The 22,821-nt window shown below is 37.8% G+C and overlaps 2 protein-coding genes across 3 annotated transcripts in view; both read left to right on the top strand.

Annotated features, from left to right (window-relative positions):
* Nucleotides 1-6,119: 6,119 nt before the first annotated feature.
* LOC145783304 (baculoviral IAP repeat-containing protein 7-B-like) overlaps nucleotides 6,120-22,821 on the top strand; it is a 30,362-nt gene continuing 13,660 nt past the window's right edge. For both annotated transcript variants that reach the window (XM_082595146.1, XM_082595147.1), the window contains exons 1-2: nucleotides 6,120-6,277; nucleotides 22,470-22,602. In XM_082595146.1, coding sequence (XP_082451272.1) covers nucleotides 6,169-6,277; nucleotides 22,470-22,602 — 242 coding nt within the window. In that variant the 5' untranslated portion in view covers nucleotides 6,120-6,168. The remainder of the gene's footprint in view (nucleotides 6,278-22,469; nucleotides 22,603-22,821) is intronic.
* LOC145783548 (E3 SUMO-protein ligase KIAA1586-like) lies at nucleotides 15,355-16,011 on the top strand. The gene has a single exon (XM_082595447.1). It carries the CDS (start codon nucleotides 15,355-15,357, stop codon nucleotides 16,009-16,011), a length of 657 nt encoding a protein of 218 aa, XP_082451573.1.

Below are 22,821 nucleotides of genomic sequence, written 5' to 3' on the forward strand. Positions count from 1 at the left end.
CTGCAGCCGACGGCAATGTGTGTTTCCGGTTATCTACTTTACTTATGACTTAAATTTGGTACTACCCATTACTCGAAATCGATCACTGGTTAGAGGCAATTATGTCAGTCATTAGCTGCAACAAGATGTAGAGTTGTTGATGTAATGTAACGCAGTGGGCCATGACCAGGAGCTCAAAAAGGAGGGGGCTCGGGCAACATTCCCCCAGCATGGCAACGTAGGAAAAACGAGTAATTTTGTCACTTGAGGGGAATCCATTGTCACTACTAAAATAAAATGGTGGTTACTAACTTTATAATAAACGTACCGTAGTTCAAATGAATCAAGTGCACTTTTTTAATACAGTACGGTAGGCTATACACTACTGCACATAAATGGAAAATATTTTAACTTAGCCTTCCCCACTGTAAATTTTTGTTTTTGATATCTTTTGAGAAAAATTGGATTTCCTATCCGTAGTGATAAGGCCTAAGGCATGCCGCAGTCACACCATGACTTTACATTATTCTTTTGTGATTGAAGATCTTAGCCTAAATTCAACAACTTGGAACCAAGAGCTAGATCGGAAGCTGAGTCAATGCAAAAGTAGGCTACTTGAGCAGTTTCAAATCTGTGCTGCTCTGCATTGTGGAGTAGCCTTCATTCCTAAGCGTGATTTACTCCACCGACTTATGGCTACGGTGATAAAGAACTGTTCAATGGACAATAGAGGTGTGCAAAAAACACTTTATTAAAAGTTAGCGGATATTGTCCTTAGTGACTTTTATTAACAACACTTAACTAAGCCATTGCAAATTAACAGTTAAAAATGTAGGCTAACCTTCAATTTGTTATATTTTCTTTATCTAAAAATACACACCAGAAATTTAATTTGTATTTTGACCTGGTTATTACCCTTTATTAGAACTGGTTGCCAGAAAATTTCACGTTATTACTAAGTGAAAGTTTCTAAAAATACATATGTTTAAATTAAATAGACCATACATGGTAGCCTACATATTAAATTTTGAGGCTTTAACCTTTACTACTTCGTGTGGTAGTAAATCTATCACTGTTTAAGTGTTTATAACTAAGCCTAGTTGAGTAGTGTATAGCAAAACCAGGCTACTGTCGACCGGGAAAACGACCTGCTTGAATAACTGGTTCATTTTTCACTGGTTTCAAAAAAATTAGGATTTTTTCAACCAGAAAGCGTAACGAAGAGTAGATTTACTGAACAATCTTCCTGTTTTGGAGTAGCCTATAGTCATGAGTAAGCTTATATCATTATTACAAACCATAGTTTATCTGTCTAAGTTTTTTAATCTTCCATAATTGGGCCTACCATATTTTCATCACCCAAAAAGAGGACATGTTTTATTGTTTAGTAAGCAAGTAAAATGCCAGTGAATTTTTATGTTTAAACAATTTTTACATCTTCTGAGATGTTTATAGGACTATGTAGCAAAAGGAACAAATAAAAAACATAACCTATTTATTTGTCAGATTCAGTCAATGAACATTTTGCTGCTCATTTGATTTTCTCCACAGAAAACATGCGTTTTACAGTTGAATTTTGAGCCATTGCTTATTGCAGATGAAAAATTGCTCGATTTTTAACTATTCATTAAAAAAAATTTATAGTTCCGCAATATTTGAACTATTCTGTCCACTTTCTAATGTGCCATCATTGGAACAAAGGTATTGCAAACCAGTTATCAGGTTTAAGACGCTTTTGCACTAGCTTTGGTGTAGAGCTTACAGATCGAACAGTTTAACATCATCAATGCCAACGTTTTTCTCTGACAGATACTTTCACACACCGCTGAAAAGCGTTTTCCTATTCTTTGGTGTAAGACAGCATAAGCAATTTCAAAGAAAAAACCTGACTTGGCGATTTTCCACGTTCTTTGTGTTTAACTTGCTACCATAAAACGATTTTCAATAGAATTTTGCCCCATTGCGGTCTGATCAGCATTCCGCGCGTACTTTTGTCAGAGCTTTAAAAACCAGAATGGGCCTGAGCAGCGAAGCGTGCGACTGTACAGTCCACGTAACAAAAGACGAGCAATCAGCTGATCACGCAACAGTTGTTACTGCGGGCGATTTAACTGTAGGCTATGTATGTATGTACATCAAAACATCAGATTTCAACGTCAAAACATCAGACAGTTTGCTCAAAACCTCAGATTTGATGTTAAAACATCAGATGTTGTAACGTGGCTTTAGTTATTGCTGTCTTTTGTGACGTATTCTCGAGCTGTGTTTGCACTTTTTGGTCATTTTGAAAAAAAAAAGAAAATAAATGAAACATTGGACTTTGGGCCTTGCCAGCGCCATTGAAAACAATTTTTTTCGGTAATTTTTTTTAAATGTATTCTTGAATGTTCAGTTTACACATTTTAATGCTTACCCTATAAACATTGGCTCGTAAAAACACGAGAAATATTCGTGTATTACACGAGTTTCCTCAGAATTTTACGTGTTTTTCACGTGTTTTTCACGACCAATGTTTATGGGGTAATTCCCGTTTGAAAATTTTATTTAGTATGCCTTTAAACAACAAGGATAGCCTACTTCTGCCACAGCTCACAGAAAACATACTTTTCCTTTTTGGTATCGTTGCTTAGCCTTATTTAGCTTTCGCCAAGGGCACATAAACATAAAACTTTGTTGAAAATGATAGCAATGCAAAAAAGAGGACATTTGAGCATTTTCAAATGTCCTCGGTGGACAATTCAATTTTTATGAAAAAAGAGGACAAATCCTCCTAAAAGAGGACATATGGTAGCCCTACCATAATTAAGTCCAGCTTGTTTCTACCGTAGAGTAACACTTGGTTTCCAAGGGTTTTTTTGGGCTAGCTTCATGCAATTTTTTGCGCACGCCATTGATTCCAAAAATTTTTTGTGGATTTTGGAGTAGTCTACATTAGGCTATACATAAGCCTTCTGGCAAATTGAATGCTCAATAGTTTATTTTACTGACTACGTTATGCTGTAGGAACTGTAGCTATAATTTCAATAAGTAGGTTTTCAAAACCCGTTTGCCGAACTTGGGAAAATCAAAAAACCGAATTGCGGATATGTCTAGTCTAGACTCTCTCATCTAGAGTTTTGATTGTTATGAGTCTTTTTCGTGTTGTGCGTAGCTGCGAAGCCTATATCGCATGAGTTTGCAAACAAGCAAAATTAGAAATGTGAAAACAGCCAGGTTTTGTTACAAATTCTTTAATAACATAATTGCTGAAATTTCGATTTTTATAGACTAAAAATTGTTTAATTTTTAGGTTAAGTTAAATATTTGTGCTTCTGGAGTGCTCCCTTTCTCCCTAATCAAATGAGTCTACTACAGTTACACCACTACTTAGTCCCATAACAATGCGGGGAAAAATCAGGAAGTTTCAATTTAATTTGTAGACATGGTGGTCAATTAACAAAAACCTATCTATGGGTCTCATACTTTCCCTAATAGGAAGGAGAACAAGGTCGTACCTTTGTCAGTTGGGGCTCCGGTGCAAAACATCTAATGTGGGCCCTTATTTTTCCATAGCTTACCGTGGCCTACATGTTTTCAATAAAGACTCGTGCAACGCTTGTTCTATTGTGTTAGTGTTTGCTGCTCATATGACACGCCTAAGCATGATGAGCGGAGCTTTCTTGACCTAAAATTCGTTGCGGTAAATGTCTACAGTCCTTTAAAAATCGGTATCCCATGAGTTTTGAAATGTGTTGGAATTCTCTAGAGAGACATTTTCATGATAAAATAAGCAGCAGGGTTGGCAGTAAACACGGTCTATGCTTAGTGAATAGTCAGAGGTGAACAACGGAACTATAGCCGAATATCTTTGTAGTTCTAGACCTGATTGTGCTACATAATACTCATAATTTGATAAACACGAACGAACGAGCGAATCTTTAAAAAAAGTCCGTTAGGTTGTTTGGAAAATGCTGCACAAGTGGTTTTCTTGATCTTTGAGCTTGTGATAATAGCAGGGAGGTCATTGATTTTTGCTTCCATCATCCACAGTTTATATTGATACCGGTATTGACATCTTCTTTACTGGTAGCCTATAATTGTTGAAACTGTTAACGTCAACAAAGGGCTAGATTCCGTCTCTGTAATGCTGACGTCTTGCTTATCTTTATTATCATTATCATCTTATCCCACAAAAGCTTCACTGGCCTTAGCGCCTGACTACAACTTTCTTGAAAAGAAAATATCGAAATAATTTTTGTCCTGTGATCGAGTTTTTCGTGGTAGGCCTATTATTGTTATCGTCACTAAAGCAATTACTTGCTCGGCTGTTGCTAAACCAGTGGCGGATCCAGTGGGAGGGGTGATCATCTCACCCCCCTACAACGCAGAAAAGTGACTTTATTCACAATGTGTTTGATTCACAATAGAGCAAAATGAGCCGAGACAAATACCAACATTAAGTGGCTAGACCGCTGGAGTGAGGTCCTATGTATGCTACTACTAAAACCTCGAGTAAAAACGAAAACTCTGCACGAAAGAGGTTATAGACTATATGTGTAGATTCATTACAACAAGTTTACTTTTGCGTTTAACTTAAATATTTTACAACAAATGTAGCAATGCGGGCCCTTGCTTTGGGGCCCCTGTGGCAACTTTCCAAAACGTAGCATCAAAAAAATCCCCTTTGAGCAACAAAGGAAAAAATGCATATATCCCAGTTATATTGAGTCATCGGTTGACTTGGCGCAGAGGTTTACGGCGATGGTAGTTATTTCATTGAGGTGGGTTTGATTCCCACCATTGCTATTGCTCTTTTTTCTTCTGTAATTACCAAACAAAGTTCAAAGGGGATTTTTTAATGGTACCTTTTGGAAAGTTGCGCCCGATGCTTTGCACCGCGGTAGTTACGGCAGTGAGGGAGAAAGAAATGAAAACCTTCATCATATACAAAGAGAGGCTTGAGCAGAAAAGGTTGGAAACCACTGTCCTAAAACAAAAATCGTTGCTGCACCACACGTTGCTAGTAAAATCCCTCACACTCACGCAAATAACTCGCTTCTTCGGATCCCCAGTGTTTCGACCTGCAGAAAATGTGGATCTCATAGACCTGATATGAAGACTTTGCTCTGGTTACAACAATTGGGAGATGTTGCCTGAATTGCTGCCTCACAAGCAAGAAGAAGAACAAAAATCCAATCTGTAAACTACGTTATAAATACCACAAAACTCTAAATTTTTTTGCTTGAAGTCAGTCTTTATACAATCGACCAGTGGCGTAGCCAGAAAAAAATTTTGGGGGGGCCAAATATTTGATGAATTGAAGAGAACGACAAAATGTTTGATTTAAGACATCACCACCTGATGTGCAGTGGCGCATCCTGGTGGGTTAAGCAAGGGAAGCAATAAAGCTGGTGGAGGTTAGAGCGTGCCGAAGGCACGCGTATTCTAGGGGGGTCCGGGGGCATGCTCCCCCGGAAAATTTTTGCAAAATTACACTTAAATAATGGATTATAGCGCTTTCTGGAAACACTTTCAGGGTAATATTTGTATGAAACTTATTAGCAGATAAACAGCTATTAACTTATTAAAGGTAGCTCTTATCTACACACAAACGGGCAAAAACTGCGGCTAAAATTAGAGAACACAAAAAACTCAGCTACACAAAAACCCTACAGAGTAAGCGATTCTGAAATTGCTTCCACAGATTAGTTAAAAGGAGCGTAAATCGCGTAAACTTTGCGCGATTTACGATTTGCAAAATTTATTGGTGTCTTTTTGTGTGTCTAAAACAAGTCCTGGGGGGTGTTAATAGCCAGATGTCTTGGAAAACAATATAAATTTATACAAATTATATTATATTTTCAACAAAGGGTTCAACTTCGGAATCCAAACTTTGAAAATTTGGGGGGGGCCATGGCCCCGTTCGCCCCCCCCCTGGCTACGCCTATGCAATCGACGACTATGCAATTTGACTTTAGCATCTTTTCAATAACGTTATAAATACGTCATCTTACTCTGTTGATTAATGCCTTACAAACGCATTGCAGAATTACCAAAAAAATTACCACCAGGGGATTTCCCGAAAATTTTTTTTTGGTGTTTTAAGCGATTGTGTTTGGTCATGGTTTGGTCGAGCAGAATTCAGCCGTTTGTATGCTTTAGAAGTGGAAGTTTGCTGTGTGCTCGTCAACCAGCCAGGACGGAAATGAAATGCTACGTACCAACGGGAGTGGATACCCAAATCAAGTCCAATCCGATGGAAGACTCATCTGCAACGTCAGAGACCCGCCTGGCCAACGGAGCGTGTACATTCCACCAGGTATGATTCATCTTCGCATTTTCAATTTTGCTATCAGGGCCAATAAAAGTCCGAAACTTTAATATTTAAGGCATTTTTTAACAAAAATTCTCTTTAACAAAACAAAAAAAATTTGTCCTTAATTTTGTTTCAAATAAGTTTGTTCCGCTGTGAGCTCAAAAATGGAGACACAAGAGTCTGTAAAAGTCAAATCAAAACGTGTGGCCTAACATCATGTTGTTTGCTCATTTTGCATGGCCAAATAGAATTATTTTTTGTGGTGGATCGGTGTTGCCAGATAAAAATTTGGGTTAAGGTCAAACAGTGTTTAAAAAAAGAAAAATCCAGATTGAGAAACAGCTAAACAGCGTTTCAAAGGTAAGCTACTTCGCTTCTTGTCACTCTGCCGATGAACACACTAAAAACAGCGAGTTGAATTTTTGCGTATCCCTATTATGAAATAACAAGATCATACTCGCAAGAACTGAGCAAACGGTTTTTCTAAAACTGCCAAATCGTTTTTTTACTTGCTAACGAGGCAAAAAAAACTGCCGGATTTGAGTTTCTAAAATTCGTTTAGAAAACTGCTTAATTGGCAGCCTGTGGTGAGATTGTTTCTTTTACTTTAATTTATTCATTTTCAATTTCTTGCAGCATTGCTATTGCAGCATCTCAGTGGTGCAATATGTTGCAATCGTGGTTGCAATGCGTTGTGCGCAATTCTAATAAAAGATCAATCGACGAAGCTCTTCTAAAGCAAGATCATTTATAAACTGGAAATAATTATTTATTAAAAAAAAACTGCGTCATCAATTACACTGATGAAACCAAATTTGGCGTATGAAATGTTGGATCTATTTTGAGATATAGGCTACGTGGGGTGTTGATTTCGATAATGCAATCAGTTTTTTTTTCAATCAGCTCTAGTTTTCGTATAGCCTACCTCAACAGGACCAAAGTTCTTCTAAACTATTTAATATTTTAAAGTGTATTATTTGCACATCAAATTAGTTTGGTATTAGACTTTAGATCAGTGGCTCCTCGTGATCTTTTGCAATGGAGCCGGAGGGGCTACGGTATTAATTTGATATGTTTATTGGTCGATGATGATTTTATCAGAGCTTTAAAAGATACGGAAGAAATATTGATGAACTGTTACGTATAGGTATAGCCTACAGGTACAGCTTAGCTAAAAACCTCTCACTAACTTAGGTTTTGTTACCAATAGTGTAGCCAGGTATCAATTATTAGCAAGCAATATTTAATTCTAAAGTTTCGATTTATTAGACCATATTTTTGTTGTTATAGCCTACTGTATTTTTATCTAGTATTTCTTATACAACATAAAATTATTTTTCTTTTAAAGGCTTGATAAGGGCTATATGCATCGCCGAAAACGTTTGGTATTTTGTTTTTATGACGTTAAATGTTGTGTTGTTGCTCAGTTATATTGTTATATTCAATTCATAATAAAACCTTTAAAAATAATGATATTTAAGCTTAATAAGCAGATATCATTCATAGGGGATGCCATGCCATCAGTGGCGTAGCTAGGGGGGCGGACCGCCCCGGGCGGCACGTCTGGGGGAGGCACTTTCAGACTACGATTTTAGATTTTGATTATAATCTAATAAAAAAACAGATTTCATTTTCACATGCTTTTTCTTGAAGGGGCGGCAAAATTTGAATCTGCCCTGGGCGGCACATTTCCTAGCTACGCCACTGCATGCAATGCAGCCCAGGATTTCATACAAACAATGCAGTTTGGAATAGTAAAGAAGGAAAACATAGTTAGAGTAAGCCGATTAATTAATTTAGCTAGAGTAATGCTTAAACTGCTTCCTTCTACATAATTGGTGGGTGGGCTGCAGTCCTTATGAACGAGACAATAGACAATACATAAGACAATGCAAACCACTCGAAAACATCATAATCGCATGAAATCTTTAAAAAATCCAATGCAACCTCAAGAATTATCTTTTGTGAAACTTCTTCGAGGGTACAGATTATAGAATCAGGACAGTTTCTTTGCTGATTTAACAGCAATCAGTATCATTGCGGCATTCCACTTTCCTTTGTAGGCTATCTCTCTTCCACTGCACTGAGATATTAGAAAAAATCAATTACCTTTGCTCTGCAGGCCACAAAATTAAATTTAAAAACGTGTTTCTCAAAAAATAAATTTCATTGCAAAACTTGACTTTTCATCGAAAAAATAAACGTTTTATAATGTTTTTTTTGTTTGTTCTGATTTGCGACAATGAAAAAGCAAACAGCCACAAGATGTTTGCGAGGTAAATATTCTTCTTCTCTCGTATTGTCGCTATATGTCAGGGCATCCGTTGGTTAGCCACTGCCTGGTGTCGTCATCGATGGAAATTAGGCCTTCCATACCATGGGGTGGGGTATATAGCCGGCAATCCTTGATAATGTGGGCTGCCGTCTGCATTTCGCCACACTCACAAGCAGCACTCTCTGCCAAGCCCCAACGCAACATGTCTGCACCATAGCGTCCAACACCAGTGAGCAAACGGTTACGCCTTGATGAGGCAAGTCTAGAGAGGCCATGGCCCAGCTGGTTCTCAGGCGGGGATCTGAATACTTGGCGAAGTGGGGACGTGCTGCTTGACCATTGTTCACACCACGCCGCGTGGCACCACTGTTTGCTAGGGCTTCCACCAGAGGCTGCCAGAAGGTCTTGTGCAGCGCGTACAAATGGCTTTCTTGATTTTAGCCGCTGCTTTGGTGGATATCTCAGCGTGGTTGTGTGTAGCGGATGGCCAGGGTTTAGGGCTTTACGGCTCAGGGAAAGAACAGCACGTTGGCGCCGTAGTGCAGCTGGCTCAATGTTTGCAAGGACAGGCAAACAGTCAGTTGGAGTTGGGCGGAGGCAACCTGTGACAGTTCGCAGGAAGTTGTTGATTGGTACATCGACAAGGTCAGTATGGGCACTATACTGAATATATTTAGGTAAATATATTTACTGTAGGTAAATATTGATATATTTAGGTATATTTAGGTAAATAAATATAACTAATAATAAATACACTATATTTAGGTAAATATTGATTAGATAATATGAAACCAAGGAACTTTCAGAAATAATTAATTAATTAAAAAATATTATAAAAGCAGCATCGAGCAAAATTCAATTCCAAAAGCGAAACCTTTTTTTGTGTTGGCCGAAGTCTTGATTTGAAATATCTTGATAAGGTTTAAAACAAAAATGTTTTTATTTTTTTTAAATTCTAGCAAGTTCGTTTCTCTTTGCGTTCAAAACAAAGCTTACCCTGCAAAAACCCAAAAGCGCAGAAAGCATCGAACATTAACACTTCGAAGTGGTCTTGCACCCTTGTTATTTAATGATGTAATAATCACCACAAGGTGATAGAATCTACACTTGACAGGTGCTTTTTATCTTTTTATTGTTGTGCGTGATGTTCTCCGGATTTCATTTTTAATTCTCAAGTTGACAAACTTTGCGGTTACCTCTGTACACTGCAGTTTTTGTGAGATTCAGTTACTGGAAGATGACTGTAAAATCTTTTCAGGTTTGAGGAATTATAGTGGCAAAGTTAGCTCAGATTTTGTCAGCAGTGCCCACTGGCGTGGTGGACATGGGTTGGGCAGGGGTAGGTTACTTTTGCACTTAGGCCTGGGATGGCTTTAGGGCCCTGAATCTTTGTAAGGAGTCCTAGTAGCCTAGTTGAAAAAAACACCGTATATTTTAGTTTGTTGTAGAGAAAAATTCTTCTTTTTGTAAAAAAAGTAATATTTTCAAGCTTATTTTATTGATATTTTCTCAAAAGAGGTGTCTTGTTTTTTGGTGATGTTTTTGAGATCCCGGAATTTCTTTGGCATTACGTCCAAATTAGCATCTCAATGGCCCTGGCTGTGCTAGCACCTCCCACTACAAGAAAGCGCTTTGTGATCTGCTATATTATGTAACATGTCGTAGCAGTCGTACTACCTGGTGTCATATCGAATTTTTCGAAGATTTCTTTTTCGATGTTGGAGCAGCCATTTACAAATGAGTCTCCTACAAGTCAGCAGTTGTAAACTGAGCAAGCGACAACTGAGCAAGTGACAACTGAGCTAGCAACATTTGAGCAAGTGGCTGATGGTAAATGATGAAACTGAACAAGTAGACTAACAACTGAGCAAGCCAAAACTTAGCATGTCATAAGCAGTGGTGCCGAAGTTAGTTGAGGATTGGGGGGGATAAATCAAAATTTTATCAAATTTTAGACAATTTTGAATATTGGAGGGGATGCATACTTTTATACACAATTTTAGTGGTAGGCTACGGGTATTAAGTTTAATCACCGGACCTCGGTAAATTAGCTGCTAACAGCAGAATTTTCAGATAAGAAATCATGGAGATAAAAGTGCTACCAGTGCTCTTGTGAATGACTGCTGCAAGATTAAGAAACAAGTAAAGAAAAATTGGTACCTCCAGCGGGATTCGAACCTGTGACCTTTCAATGAATACTTAGTTAGTTTTTCCAAAAAGAAAAAAAAAAACAGAAGTTATAGCCTATTTTTCTTCTTGCCCTCTCCTTCACTAGAATCACTACACTTAGTGCACTATTGGATAAAGTCACTAGTCAGGAGACCGAAAATAATTGAAGCTACAGAAGAACATCCGCAAATTTATGACAAAAACAATAACTTTCAAACACATCACAAGAACTTGTTACAACCGAACATATTGCGTCTTGCGGTAGTGCGCATTGAAAACTCATTAGCACTGTTATTTATGCTGATGTCATTAAGAATATTTTGGTGAATGTTGCAAACAATGCTAGCATTCAATCTTTCTTGTCCCAAAGTATTTCTTAGCCAGGTGTTCAATCTACGAAGATTGGAAAACGACCTCTCACAAGCAGCAGAGCTTACCGATCAAATTAAGAGGATCTTAATCAGCTGGAGTAGGTGAGAATTTTCCAACTCGGACAATGCCTGGTAAGATCTTTTAGCATCGTACAGAGCATGATGCAGAGATTTTGCTCCTGTTGCCTTGCTAAATGAATCAATTTGATAACTCATCGATTGTCTATTCAGCTCTGGATAATTTTTGACCATTGCAGGAACTAAGCCGGTCTTGAAAATTCGTGCAAGTTCTTTATACTTTGCCGAATTGGAATTCAGGCTACATTCAAATCGTTCGGTTAGTTGAGAGATAACTCTGTCCATGAACTGATTGTAAAGTATTTTATAATGCAGTTCAGTGTCTGCAGTGGCTGCCATCGAGCCTCCACCCAATCTTTCAGGGACTCTTCTTTATCGTGGTGCTTGCAAAGGCTTGATGAAATTAGCAGCAAATGTTTCCGGAAGTGAAACTGCATTTTTGTAATTGTTCTCAAACTCCAAATCACGATATTTCTCTCGAGTGAGTTTCAGGGTATGAAACAGCTCTTCACAAGAGTCAATGTCCAGCTTTTCTCCTTGCAATGTGATACTAAATTGCTCTATAAGTGCCAAAGGCTTCAAAATCAGCATAAGTCCCAAATATGTTTCTGCAGTTTCTTCATTACTGCAGTGCCGTGGCCAGTGGCCCGGTCTAATTCGTCTTTAATACCAATGAAGGTCCTTCATTGTCTAACGTCAAATCCAAGACAATTTAGAACTGTGATCAAACATCAATAAAAGAAAAACAACAGCAAATCGAGATGCTTGCAAACAACTAAATTGAAGTAGTCTACAACCTCAAAGCATTTTTTCTAAATTATTGGGGGGATGCTGCCAAAACATTGGGGGGGATATATCCTCCCCATCCCCCCCCTACTTCGGCACCACTGGCCATAAAGTCAGCAATTCAGTTTAGCAAGGGATGACCAGTAGGGTGCCACAGGCGCCCTCATGTGGCCGAAATCACCTGAACTTTTTTTCTGGTGTGACATTTCACATATTAAGGCACTTTGCAAAGTTTGATTGAGATTGGACAAAAATTGGATGTGCAGATTGAAAACGAAAGTCTAAACTGAATTACAGTAAAATTAGGGGATTTCCCTAGTTTGAACATCAGTTTTTTTGCTATTTCTCATCTTTTTCTCAACATTGAAACAAGGTAAATTCAAGAATTAGGTTAGGAGACCAGTGCCAGTATGTCAAGATCTCAATTGAGGTCAAGCATGACAGCTCCGCGCCTGTTACATTGATTCACCATCTTGCAACATTGAATCAACATAGCTGGCTTGACCTCACTCAGGGTTTTGGAATAATGGCTTTAGTATTTCTTCTGTTGAATCAGTATTGCAGCGCCCAGGAAAGCTTAGTATTAAACCCATGCAAGTTGTGACTTAATCTGGGAGAATATAGCAGACAGCAAAGATAAGGCAGGTAGCCTACTGTAAGAAAGGGTTATGTTACCTTCGCTTCTTGCAGGAAAGGCTAATAATGTTGCAAAACCTATGGTTGTGTTTGAACTTGAAACATTAGAACTTGAAACACGGTGTTGGCAAAACGTTTTTGACCATTTTTGAAAACCTATGGTTGTATTGTTTTTTAGGTTATTCTACTAATGATAATTGATATGGTAGTGCTTTTACAAATCGGTCTGGTTTGTATTACAATAATGAACAGCCAGTCTCAGAATGCTGAGAAACAGTATCTTCTTCTTTCTACTATTCCAACGAAAGATGATCAGAAAATCAAGGGAAGTAAACTGCCAACTTATCATCAAGTGATTTTAGCTTTCTTGCCTTTAAGCAGGAGCTTGAATCTCAAAATCCCACGAAAAGGAAAATCCAAATATCAGTAGATGCAGCAAACAAGACAGTGAAGGACATCTTAACGTTTTACTACAAAGCTAATATATATTCCAAGAATTCATCCAAAAAAATGGCTCAAAAAAATTCAATCTTTTTCGAGATGAAATGAGTCTTATCTTCAAAATTCAGATCGAATACTTCCATAGGAGTGATGGAAAGCAATCGGAAAGGATTAAGGAATTTAAAAAGAAATTCAATTGACCTTTCCTTTCTGGCCTCGCGATGTAATGAAGAAGATGTCAATTGAGGAAGATAAAGAATTTTTGTGGAGCATGCAAGCTACCAGAGAGGCGTCAATGGCAGGGAGAGACAATGCTTTGCGTAAGATGTTGAAACGAAAACATTCTAGAAAAGAAGCAGAAGAGCAAAGGAAAGAAAAAGAAATAAAACGTCAAGAGGCTGAATCCAGCAGCAAAAGTAACATTTTACTTTCTTCTAGCGATGATACCAGTGATGAAGTGATTGCAGTTCACACTGCCGAGCCTTCTACATCCACAGGAAGTAAAAGGAGTCACCGTCGAGTTGTAAAAACCGGACCGCAATATTTTTACCACACGACATTTTACGATCACCTGGTTTAGTGGCCACAAGTTTACGAAACAGAATAACACCAACTGCATTATCTGCAACACTACACTCGTTAATCAAGAGTTGTTCTGGTGAAACTATTCGCGTAAACTTAAACCACATGACGGCTCAAAGGTATAGAGTTGAAACGATTTTCAATATTTCTGAAGCGGTTAAAAAAGGTTGGATACCTCCTGAAGTTGGAACCATTCATTGGGATGGTAAAATGATGGAGTCACTAACAAACCCTAATAAGCAAGTTGATAAGCTTTCGATATTACCGGTACTATCAGGTATTGGAGGCTCAAAACTGCTTGGTGTTCCTTATTTGCCTGCACAAACATCCGATCCAAAAGGAAAGCAAATAGCCAATGCAAGCATGGAATTGTTAAACAATTGGAACTGTACTGCATGTCTTGCTGCAATGGTGTTTGACACCACAAGTAGCAATACGGGCCACAAAACTGCGGCCTGTATCCAAACACAAGATCATCTTGGAAAAGACCTACTTTGGGCAGCATGCAGGCATCATATTGGGGAGATAATACTGACGCATGTTTGGGAAGAACTCAAAATAGAAAGCAGCAGTGGACCCAACATTTCCATATTTCAACGCTTTAAAAGCAATTTTCAAACTCTTTCTGATAGCGCATCAGGTTGTTTTCATACATCAAAATCGCACGAGGAAATTGATCTGCTTGCCAGCAAGCGGGAAGAATTGTCTAATGTTTAGGCATTTTTCATAAATTGTTGAACATATACAATTGACACATGGTCTGTACGATTGTAAATTAGTGAGTAAGTTCACCAGAAAGTATTCGAAGTTCAAATACTCCGTAACTGAGAAGAAATGTCTGAGTTTTGATGATTTAGAGAGGAGTTTACTATTGAAATTGTGAAAATTTACCTTTAAAAACTTTAAACTTAATCTGCACGTCCAAATTTTATCAAAACTTATTGAAATTTTTCACATATGCTTTTTTTACCAAGTGTCACATATAAAAAAAAGTTCAGGTGTATTGGACGCAATTTTAATTTTTGAGGGGCGCCTGTGGCACCCTAATGACCAGGCAAGTCCTCACTGAGCAAGTAAATCACATTTTCTGACTTGGTAGTAGCTGAAATGTACTTGCTGAGTTGCCGCATGCTCACTGATACGACAACCTTTAAAATCACTTTTTAACCATATTTCCTCTTCACACAACTTGTCATCTCAGCCAATTCAGTATCAACACAAGTTTCTCTATTACATATTAGAAACTATTTTTAAATTTGAAAATATTTTTTTGTAATATTTCGAAAGATTTCGTTTCGACGCAAAATTCTTTTTCTTAGTTTCGTTTTTAATTAAACGTTTTTAAAAACAACTTCACCTTAACCAAAAAATTGGTTTTCTCACTATTACACAAACATTTTCAACGCAAGAAAATTTTGTTTGATTTTGAAGCATTGTTTGGTTTCATTTTGCCTTGAATAAAATTTCTTGCTGAGGGAGTGTGATCAGCTACAATGTTTTAGGTTTATTTCGTTGTACAGGAAACAATGCTACAAACCATCATCATCAAAATTCGGTTTCGACCCCACTAGTGGGTGGAGAGGGCGATTCTTTCTTTGCTACGATGACGTACGCAGTGCTGTATTCGAGGGTATACGGCGGTATACGCAGTATACCCTCTGCTTTTTCGAGCAACTAACGGTATACCCTCTGGTTTTCCAAAGTGAGTGCCTAACTGCCTATGCTATCCTTACTGATTCCTAATGTATGATGTTTTGCAAGAATTATTCCTGTTATCCATTGAACTTCAGTCTCGAAGTACAACTTTACCTAGAGTCGAAATTTTAATAAAAAGGACAATACAAATTAATGAGAGTTTCAAGGAAAATCCGGGAGAAAAAACACAGTTGGCTTTAGTAGCAAAGGATAATTTAATGTTCAGAAATATTCCTCTTATACAGAACTTTAAAATTGTGCCAATTAACGCGAATCAATTCATTCAGAGCATTGTTAGCAGAATGCAAATGAAACTTTGTACTAATGCCGACACTGACAATGGTCAGCTACTTGTTGATATTGCTACCTTGCAACCTGAAAAAATGATAGAAGGAAATTTGCGTCATGGAGAAGCAGAGGTGAGAAGAATTTGTAAACGCTTTGACATTGATGAATTACAGTCAATCCAAGGATTAAGAGACTTTAGTGAAAAAGTTGAAATTGTGCCCAATAATCTGAAGTCTCTCTTGACAGCTATTTCAACTTTACCTTGTTCGACAGCAGAATGTGAACATGGTTTTAGTTTAATGAACAATATTATCACAGGTTTAAGAGCATCTTTGCTCATTGATAATGTGAGCTGTTTGATGTTTATTAATTGCAATGGACCAACTGTGGCTCAATTTACCGCTAAAAATATGTAAGATCCTGGCTGCTAAACCACCGATCAGCTAAGGATACCAGATCCAAATTTGTAAAGAGGATATAGATGTAGATTCCTCTCGGCAGGTTGTTTGGAATGTATTTATAGCAACATAAACAATTTGGTACCTCTCAACTCTCGTCCAATTTCGATGTTGATATAATTCATCTTATGGTAGAATATAGATTAGTATTTTGCAAGTTGTGTATTATTTATCATTTTGTCAAATCTGACAGTATACCCTGTGCTTTTTTTACGAATACAGCACTGGACGTACGTAATGTCATCAAGCGCATTTTGGAATAATCACACAATTCAAGTAATTGTCGTAATCGTCACAATATGAACAACTAAAACTCGACAATGGACCAAGAAATATGGTGTTCAAGTAGCATACTTTTGCTGTGCTAAATTACATTTGTTATAGTCTAAGTTACATATTATAATTTTTTAGGACACTTCGTCATTCATAATGTGAGCCGTGAGGTATTAAATAACATTAAGGTATTTTGTGAATGAGATCGAAGTGTGGTTATCGGAAAACCCCATTGTGGGAACTGCGTTCTCAAACACAATAAGCCAAATGTAAGAGGAACTACTTGTAAAATATGTTTGAATTTCGTTTTTACATGGTATTTTCAACCATTTGTCAACGTTGGCCAAGGTAAATTTATTGCTTGGCAACCTTTCACAAGAAACGCTAAGAGGGACTCTCCAGCTTGGTCGGTTGAGAAAATTCTTTTATTAGCTAGAAAAGTCAAATGTTCCGGTTTCGTTCAATAGTTTAAGATCTAACTTCGTGATTTCTTTTTTCTATGTCCCACTCTTATCAAACTTCACCAAAGAATCAATGATTTGAATAAAACCATTCTTTAACTAAGACAACACCCCTAAGCCACAAAAGGAACAAGCCCATATTTTCCCGGCAAGAATTTGAAGTCTCGCGTAGTATATGTCGCCTAATGTGATGGTTTTGCTTACTTTTGTTTGTTTGTTAATATTTGCTTGATATGACCAATGACCGTTCGGTTATTATGACCAAAATGGTTCAGTCCCAAAGTTGCCCTGTGAAGCGACTTTTATTGTAGAAGATTAGCTAAAATTCGTCGTCGTCGGCTCCAGCTCGTGTCCGAGCATTGGTTTGTCTTCAAATTGAATTTGGCTTTGGATGGTGATGTCGTATGTGGCTTTGGAGGCCCAGTCTATGATGGAAAAGACGTGAGCAAAAGACACATTGTAAATGGTTTGGTCCCAAAGTTGCCCTGTGAAGCGACTTTTATTGTAGAAGATTAGCTAAAATTAATGCAAGTTAATTAACTCGTAGCCTATCCATTTTTCATGTCATTGTTTCTTCATCTTTGTAGGTATTCTAATCTAAATTACCATAATCATTATCTCTAAATCCAGACCAGCTCAGTCAAGTGATTTCGCCTTCGGCTCTAGTAATGGTAAGCCTTAGATCGATTTCAGGTCAGGTCATACCGAAGACTTTAAAAACGGTACCGATTGTTTTCTTTTTTGCATAAAGCAGTGAAGTGAAGTCGGGAAACAACATGATGACATCGTAAACCTGATATAAAATTAAAAATGAGCCCCAGCTCTTATCTCTAAATCTAGTAAAGTCGATTTGTCTTTTTAAAATTTTAATTCTGATTAACAACGCCAACATCTTTCATCAAACCTTCTGCGAACACAATAGATTGAGTTTCGCTTTTAGCAGCATGATCGTTGCTTGTTTTAAAATGTTGATATTAGCGACCTGTTTTTAGCCTGATGCTTGCGAGTTTGCTGTGGTAATAGCGAATTACACTAGCTTTCGGAACACAGTCCCTAGTCATGTGTTCTGACGAATAGTGTTAAAGTCAGAGTCGTTCTTCAATGCGTCTCTTTTGTTTGGCTTTAGGCCATAGGCGTAGCCAGGGGAGGCGAAAGGGGCCATGCCCCCCCAAATTTTCAAAGTTTGGATTACGAAGTTGAACCTTTTGTTGAAAATATAATATAATTTGTATAAATTTATATCGTTTTCCAAGACATCTGGCTATTAACACCCCCCAGGACTTGTTTTAGACACACAGAAAGACACCAATAAATTTTGCAAATCGTAAATCGCGCAAAGTTTACGCGATTTATGCTTCTTTTAACTAATCTGTGGAAGCAATTTCAGAATCGCTTACTCTGTTGGGTTTTTGTGTAGCTGAGTTTTTTATGTTCTCTAATTTTAGCCGCAGTTTTTGCCGGTTCGTGTGTAACAGCTGCCTTTAATAAGTTAATAGCTGTTATTAAAGGTAGCTGTTACATTTTAATAGCTGTTAATACAAGTTAATAGCTGTTTATCTGCTATTAAATTTCATACAAATATTACCCTGAAAGTGTTTCTAGAAAGCGCTATAATCCATTATTTGAGTGTAATTTTGCAAAAATTTTCCGGGAGAGCATGCCCCCGGACCCCCCTAGAATACGCGTGCCTTCGTCACGCTCTAACTCTCCACCACCTTTATTGCTTCCCTTGCTTAGCCCACCAGGATACGCCACTGCACATCAGGTGGCGATGTCTTAAATCAAACACTTTGTCGTTCTTTTCAATTCATCAAATATTTGGCCCCCCCAAATTTTTTTTCTGGCTACGCCACTGCTTTAGGCTGCTGGCGGTTCAGTCTCTGCGCTGTTAGGCGTTATTGCTGTGAAATTTTGTTGAATTAGTTGATTAATAGATTAGGTGAGGTAGTTCTTTCCTTTCGGCACGGTTGTTAACCTTTGGACTTTGTCTACTTGTGAAAATAGCCTCTTTGAAGCGCAATTGTACGCGTCGTTTTCTGTGAATGTTTGGCGATGTCAGCAGCATTGTACATTGCTTCAACATCGTAATTACATTTCTATATCAATCTACCCAGCTTGCACAAGTGTCATTTTTACATTGGTTTAACCATGGTTCCATCTGCAGTTCGCCATGGTTCAAAGTCTTCGAACTTTGGATCAATGTAAAAAAAAATCGGAGTTTCTGGTCCTTCAAACTTCCCTAAAATGATTCCGTTTGAAGTTTACGTTTTATGATATTTTAACAAAACGTCTTTTCACAAGCAACCTGTAAGATGTTTCCCTTCGAAAATGCAGGCTTGACTGCTGCATGGTTGTTTATTAGTATTATTTTACATTGTTTCTACGTCAAAATATCATCGAAACGTATTTTGAGGTGTGTTGAAAACCTCTCCCACAAATTTAGCTGTTCTCTTTTGGTACATCATTAAGGATTGTTGTAAGCTCGCTGAGCTTTCAGTCATCCCCTTGCAACAAAAAACAAACAAAAAAACATAACCACCCAAATAGGCAGCCAGAAGGAGTGTCGTCTCCCCTGTCTCCATCCCACTATTCCTTCAGCAGGGTTCGTAGACCTTTCTCACCTGTAAAACGAAATGAAGAGATCCAAAACATTGGTATAAAAGGTCTGAAACATTGGCGTAAGGGATCCAATGAAGCCGAAACGGTGTCTCATCAAATTTGTCTGTCACATACAGTTTTTATGAAGTTTCACACTCAAAAATAATAATCAATTGGTTTTGTCCAGTAGCTTTTTCAGCTGACCAAGCACAAATTTGGGGGTTATCAAATTACAGCCCCCCCCCCACCACCAAAAATGTCTGTCACATACCAGACAATCATCTAGAAGCAATTTACTTTACAACTAACTAAGCTTCAAGCGGTAACTATTTCCACCTAGCGCATTTTTTGGGTCATGAAAAATGCCCCCCATTCCCACACCCACCACCGGCGGCCCGGCAAACTTCCAGATTATGAGCACCTACATATCGCCAGACATCGCTATATGAATAGAAATTGGTAACTTTTTCACCTAAGGTGAACGTCGCAGGCTCCCGGTCTAAAAAGTCAGTGATTTCTAAACAAGTCTGGTATCCCTTGCAAAAGTCCACTGCTATTTTGCATTCATCAAATGCTGGCATTTGCACAACAATCTAACCTCTTAGTGTAATTTATTCAAGAATCGATTTCGCTATAGTAATAGCATCTTCAGCTAGCACATGTAAAAATGAACTTTAAAAAATACGTAAAACGAACGAATAAAGCAAACTCCGATATTATCAACACGCAGTGGCGCCGGCAGGGGGAGGGCAGGCGGGGCAGCTGCCCCCCCAATGTTTTGGGCATCATCTTTTATTTTTTATTAATACATATTAATATTATTTTTTAAATATTTGGATCCCAACCTCAAGTAAGTCAACTCAAGTTGCAAGGGGGGGGGGGGGGGGGGGAGGGTGGGGGAGGTAAAAGCTCTCTCTTAAAAGAAAGTATGGAAAACCTTGATGACTAAATTGTACAGTAGATAAAAAGATTTTCTACAGAAGCAAAGATATAGACTTTTTAAAGTTTTAACTAACGTCACATTGATGTAGAAAAATAACAACCTGTTAAATTTTTGATACCTCACACTCCCATGACTTCTTCCGCGCGCATTTTAGCATTGGTTGCTTGCAGTGATTCTTTCACTTAAACAAAACGTTTTGTTTCAGCAGTTTTGAGTTGTTCGATTCTTAAGTTGTGAAGGAGACTCAATTTCTCCAATATTTATCATTTATGTTTCTTCTTTAATCTCAGCAGAGTATAAAACTTGTAAAAGTTTTTCATCCATACGACGTCATGAATGAAATTATATCTCAAATCGGCGTAATGACGTGACATCATCTAAACATTTTACCGAATAATAAATTAACAAATTCGATAGTCAAAAGTGGTTTGGTGGTGGTAAATATTACGTAATGAAAAAAATGTGATAAGGTTGGAAGACATTACGTCATGTATTTTCAATACAAATATGACGTTTAAAATTTATTCTTTTGTTCATAGTCGTAATTCACCTTCAAAGCGGTACTACAAAGAACAATTATCGATAAGGGGGGCATCAAGAATATGTCGACATGACTTTTAAGGTTTACGTCAGCTCCGTAGATCAGTAAAATATAAGGTTCTCATTATCGTGATTGTAAGCCGCGGTTTTTCTCTAAAAAACAGATTCCCGGGAAGCTAAACATTTTTTCCAGCCCTGGTCGAAAACAAGAGAAATTAAATAATATACCACTGTCTTGCACCAGTGGCGTAGCCAAGGGAGGGAGGTTCGGGGGTTTCAACCCTTCAAATTGAATTTACGGATGTTAATACATTGTTTACAAGAAAAGTTTTAGCCTATGATGTAATTTCTCGTCAAACTGTGCAAGGATGCAAGCCATCTGCAACTGCTGAGATCGCTTGTTCGATCTAGATTAACATCTAAACAGCTATTCGTTATACAAAACTTGACTATATCAGAAATAACCTAAAGTAACTTCATTGTCTCAAAGCTTTTTGTTTGACACTCATCAAGATGTATGATCTCTATGACGTTACATTTTCTAAACTTTGGGTTGACTTCAGAGCATAAAAGTTAGTGACTTACCGGAATAAGATCGGTTTTTGAATCAACCAAGGAGAAAATTGATAAATAATAAAACTGTAATAATCTCGCAAAAAAAAGCAATCAATCTATGTCTCTAAAACAAAGTTTGCCTAATTTTAAACCAAACTGTATTAAAAGAGCGAGTTTTGCCAATACCAAACATTCAAATATCTCAGTCTGGAATTAGCAACAAGAAAACATAGAGACTTAGCTTTATTTCCGAAAAATGCCGAAGAAAACATGATCTTATCCTTTTGCCATGCCACCGGACAGCACCATTTTACAGAAATATTCATACCCACAATTTTGTTGAAAATGCTCTCAGAATGCACCAAACGGAAAGTAATTTTTCAAAATTTTCTGGGGGAGGTCCCCTAGACCCCCCGCCGCTAAGTGTCGCCTTCGACGAACTCGCCATCGGGCTTCGCCCGCCGGCTGTCAACACCCCCCCTTTCAAAATTTTGGACTATGCTACTGTCTTGCACTGTCAATATTTTGCCCCCCCAATGTTGAAGGTCTGGCGGCGCCACTGTCAACACGCAAAAAATTCTATTTTAAATAGATGGTTACATAAAATTAAAACCAAAAGCTGCTGCAAGCCTAAATCTTAAACTGGTGTTCTGCCGCGATGTCCAACGATATACTGGTACAAAATTCAGGAAATACATGAACATTATCATCCATGAAGTAAATTACTACTGTTGTAAAAGTCCATACGGAAAAACATCCTGACTGGAAAATATACTTATTTTTCGAGAGAGGGAATATTTTCAGAGCGGATATTTTCCAGTCAGAAAATTTTCTGTATAGATGTTTTCTGTATGGACTTTTTCCGTATGAATTTTGACCGTTTTACCAATCACCATGACATACGTACAGTCGTATACGACCGTCCAACAATTGTTTTTTTTTACATTGATGTTTTATAACCTGGTTTTAACAAGTCTGATTGCAGTTATGAAACACAATAACGCTACAAGTTCAAACGCTTTAACATTCTTTCTTTGATTTATTAGGCGACCCAAAGCGAGAAGTGTACAGACTTTCAACATTTAGGGAGTTCCCCAGGGAAAGTCCTATTCACCCATGCGACTGTGCATTTAATGGTTTTTATTATACTGGTTACAGGGACAGAATCAAATGCTTCAGGTATGCGACGACTTTGCGACATACAAATCTAATCCTTTATCGCATGTGTTGTATTTTCGCCTTATACAACAAAGTCATCGACTTACAATAGTTCATCTGTGCAGCTACCACTCGGTAATAATAATGTTATGGTTTCGTTTATTGTCGCTCTAGAACTGCTAAGGTCTTTTTGCGATATGCCTGATGTTTAATTCTTTACAGGATCACGATGCCATCGCA

This window comes from Aplidium turbinatum, chromosome 14 (assembly GCF_918807975.1).
Source record: "Aplidium turbinatum chromosome 14, kaAplTurb1.1, whole genome shotgun sequence".
Classification (NCBI taxonomy): Eukaryota; Metazoa; Chordata; class Ascidiacea; order Aplousobranchia; family Polyclinidae; genus Aplidium; species Aplidium turbinatum.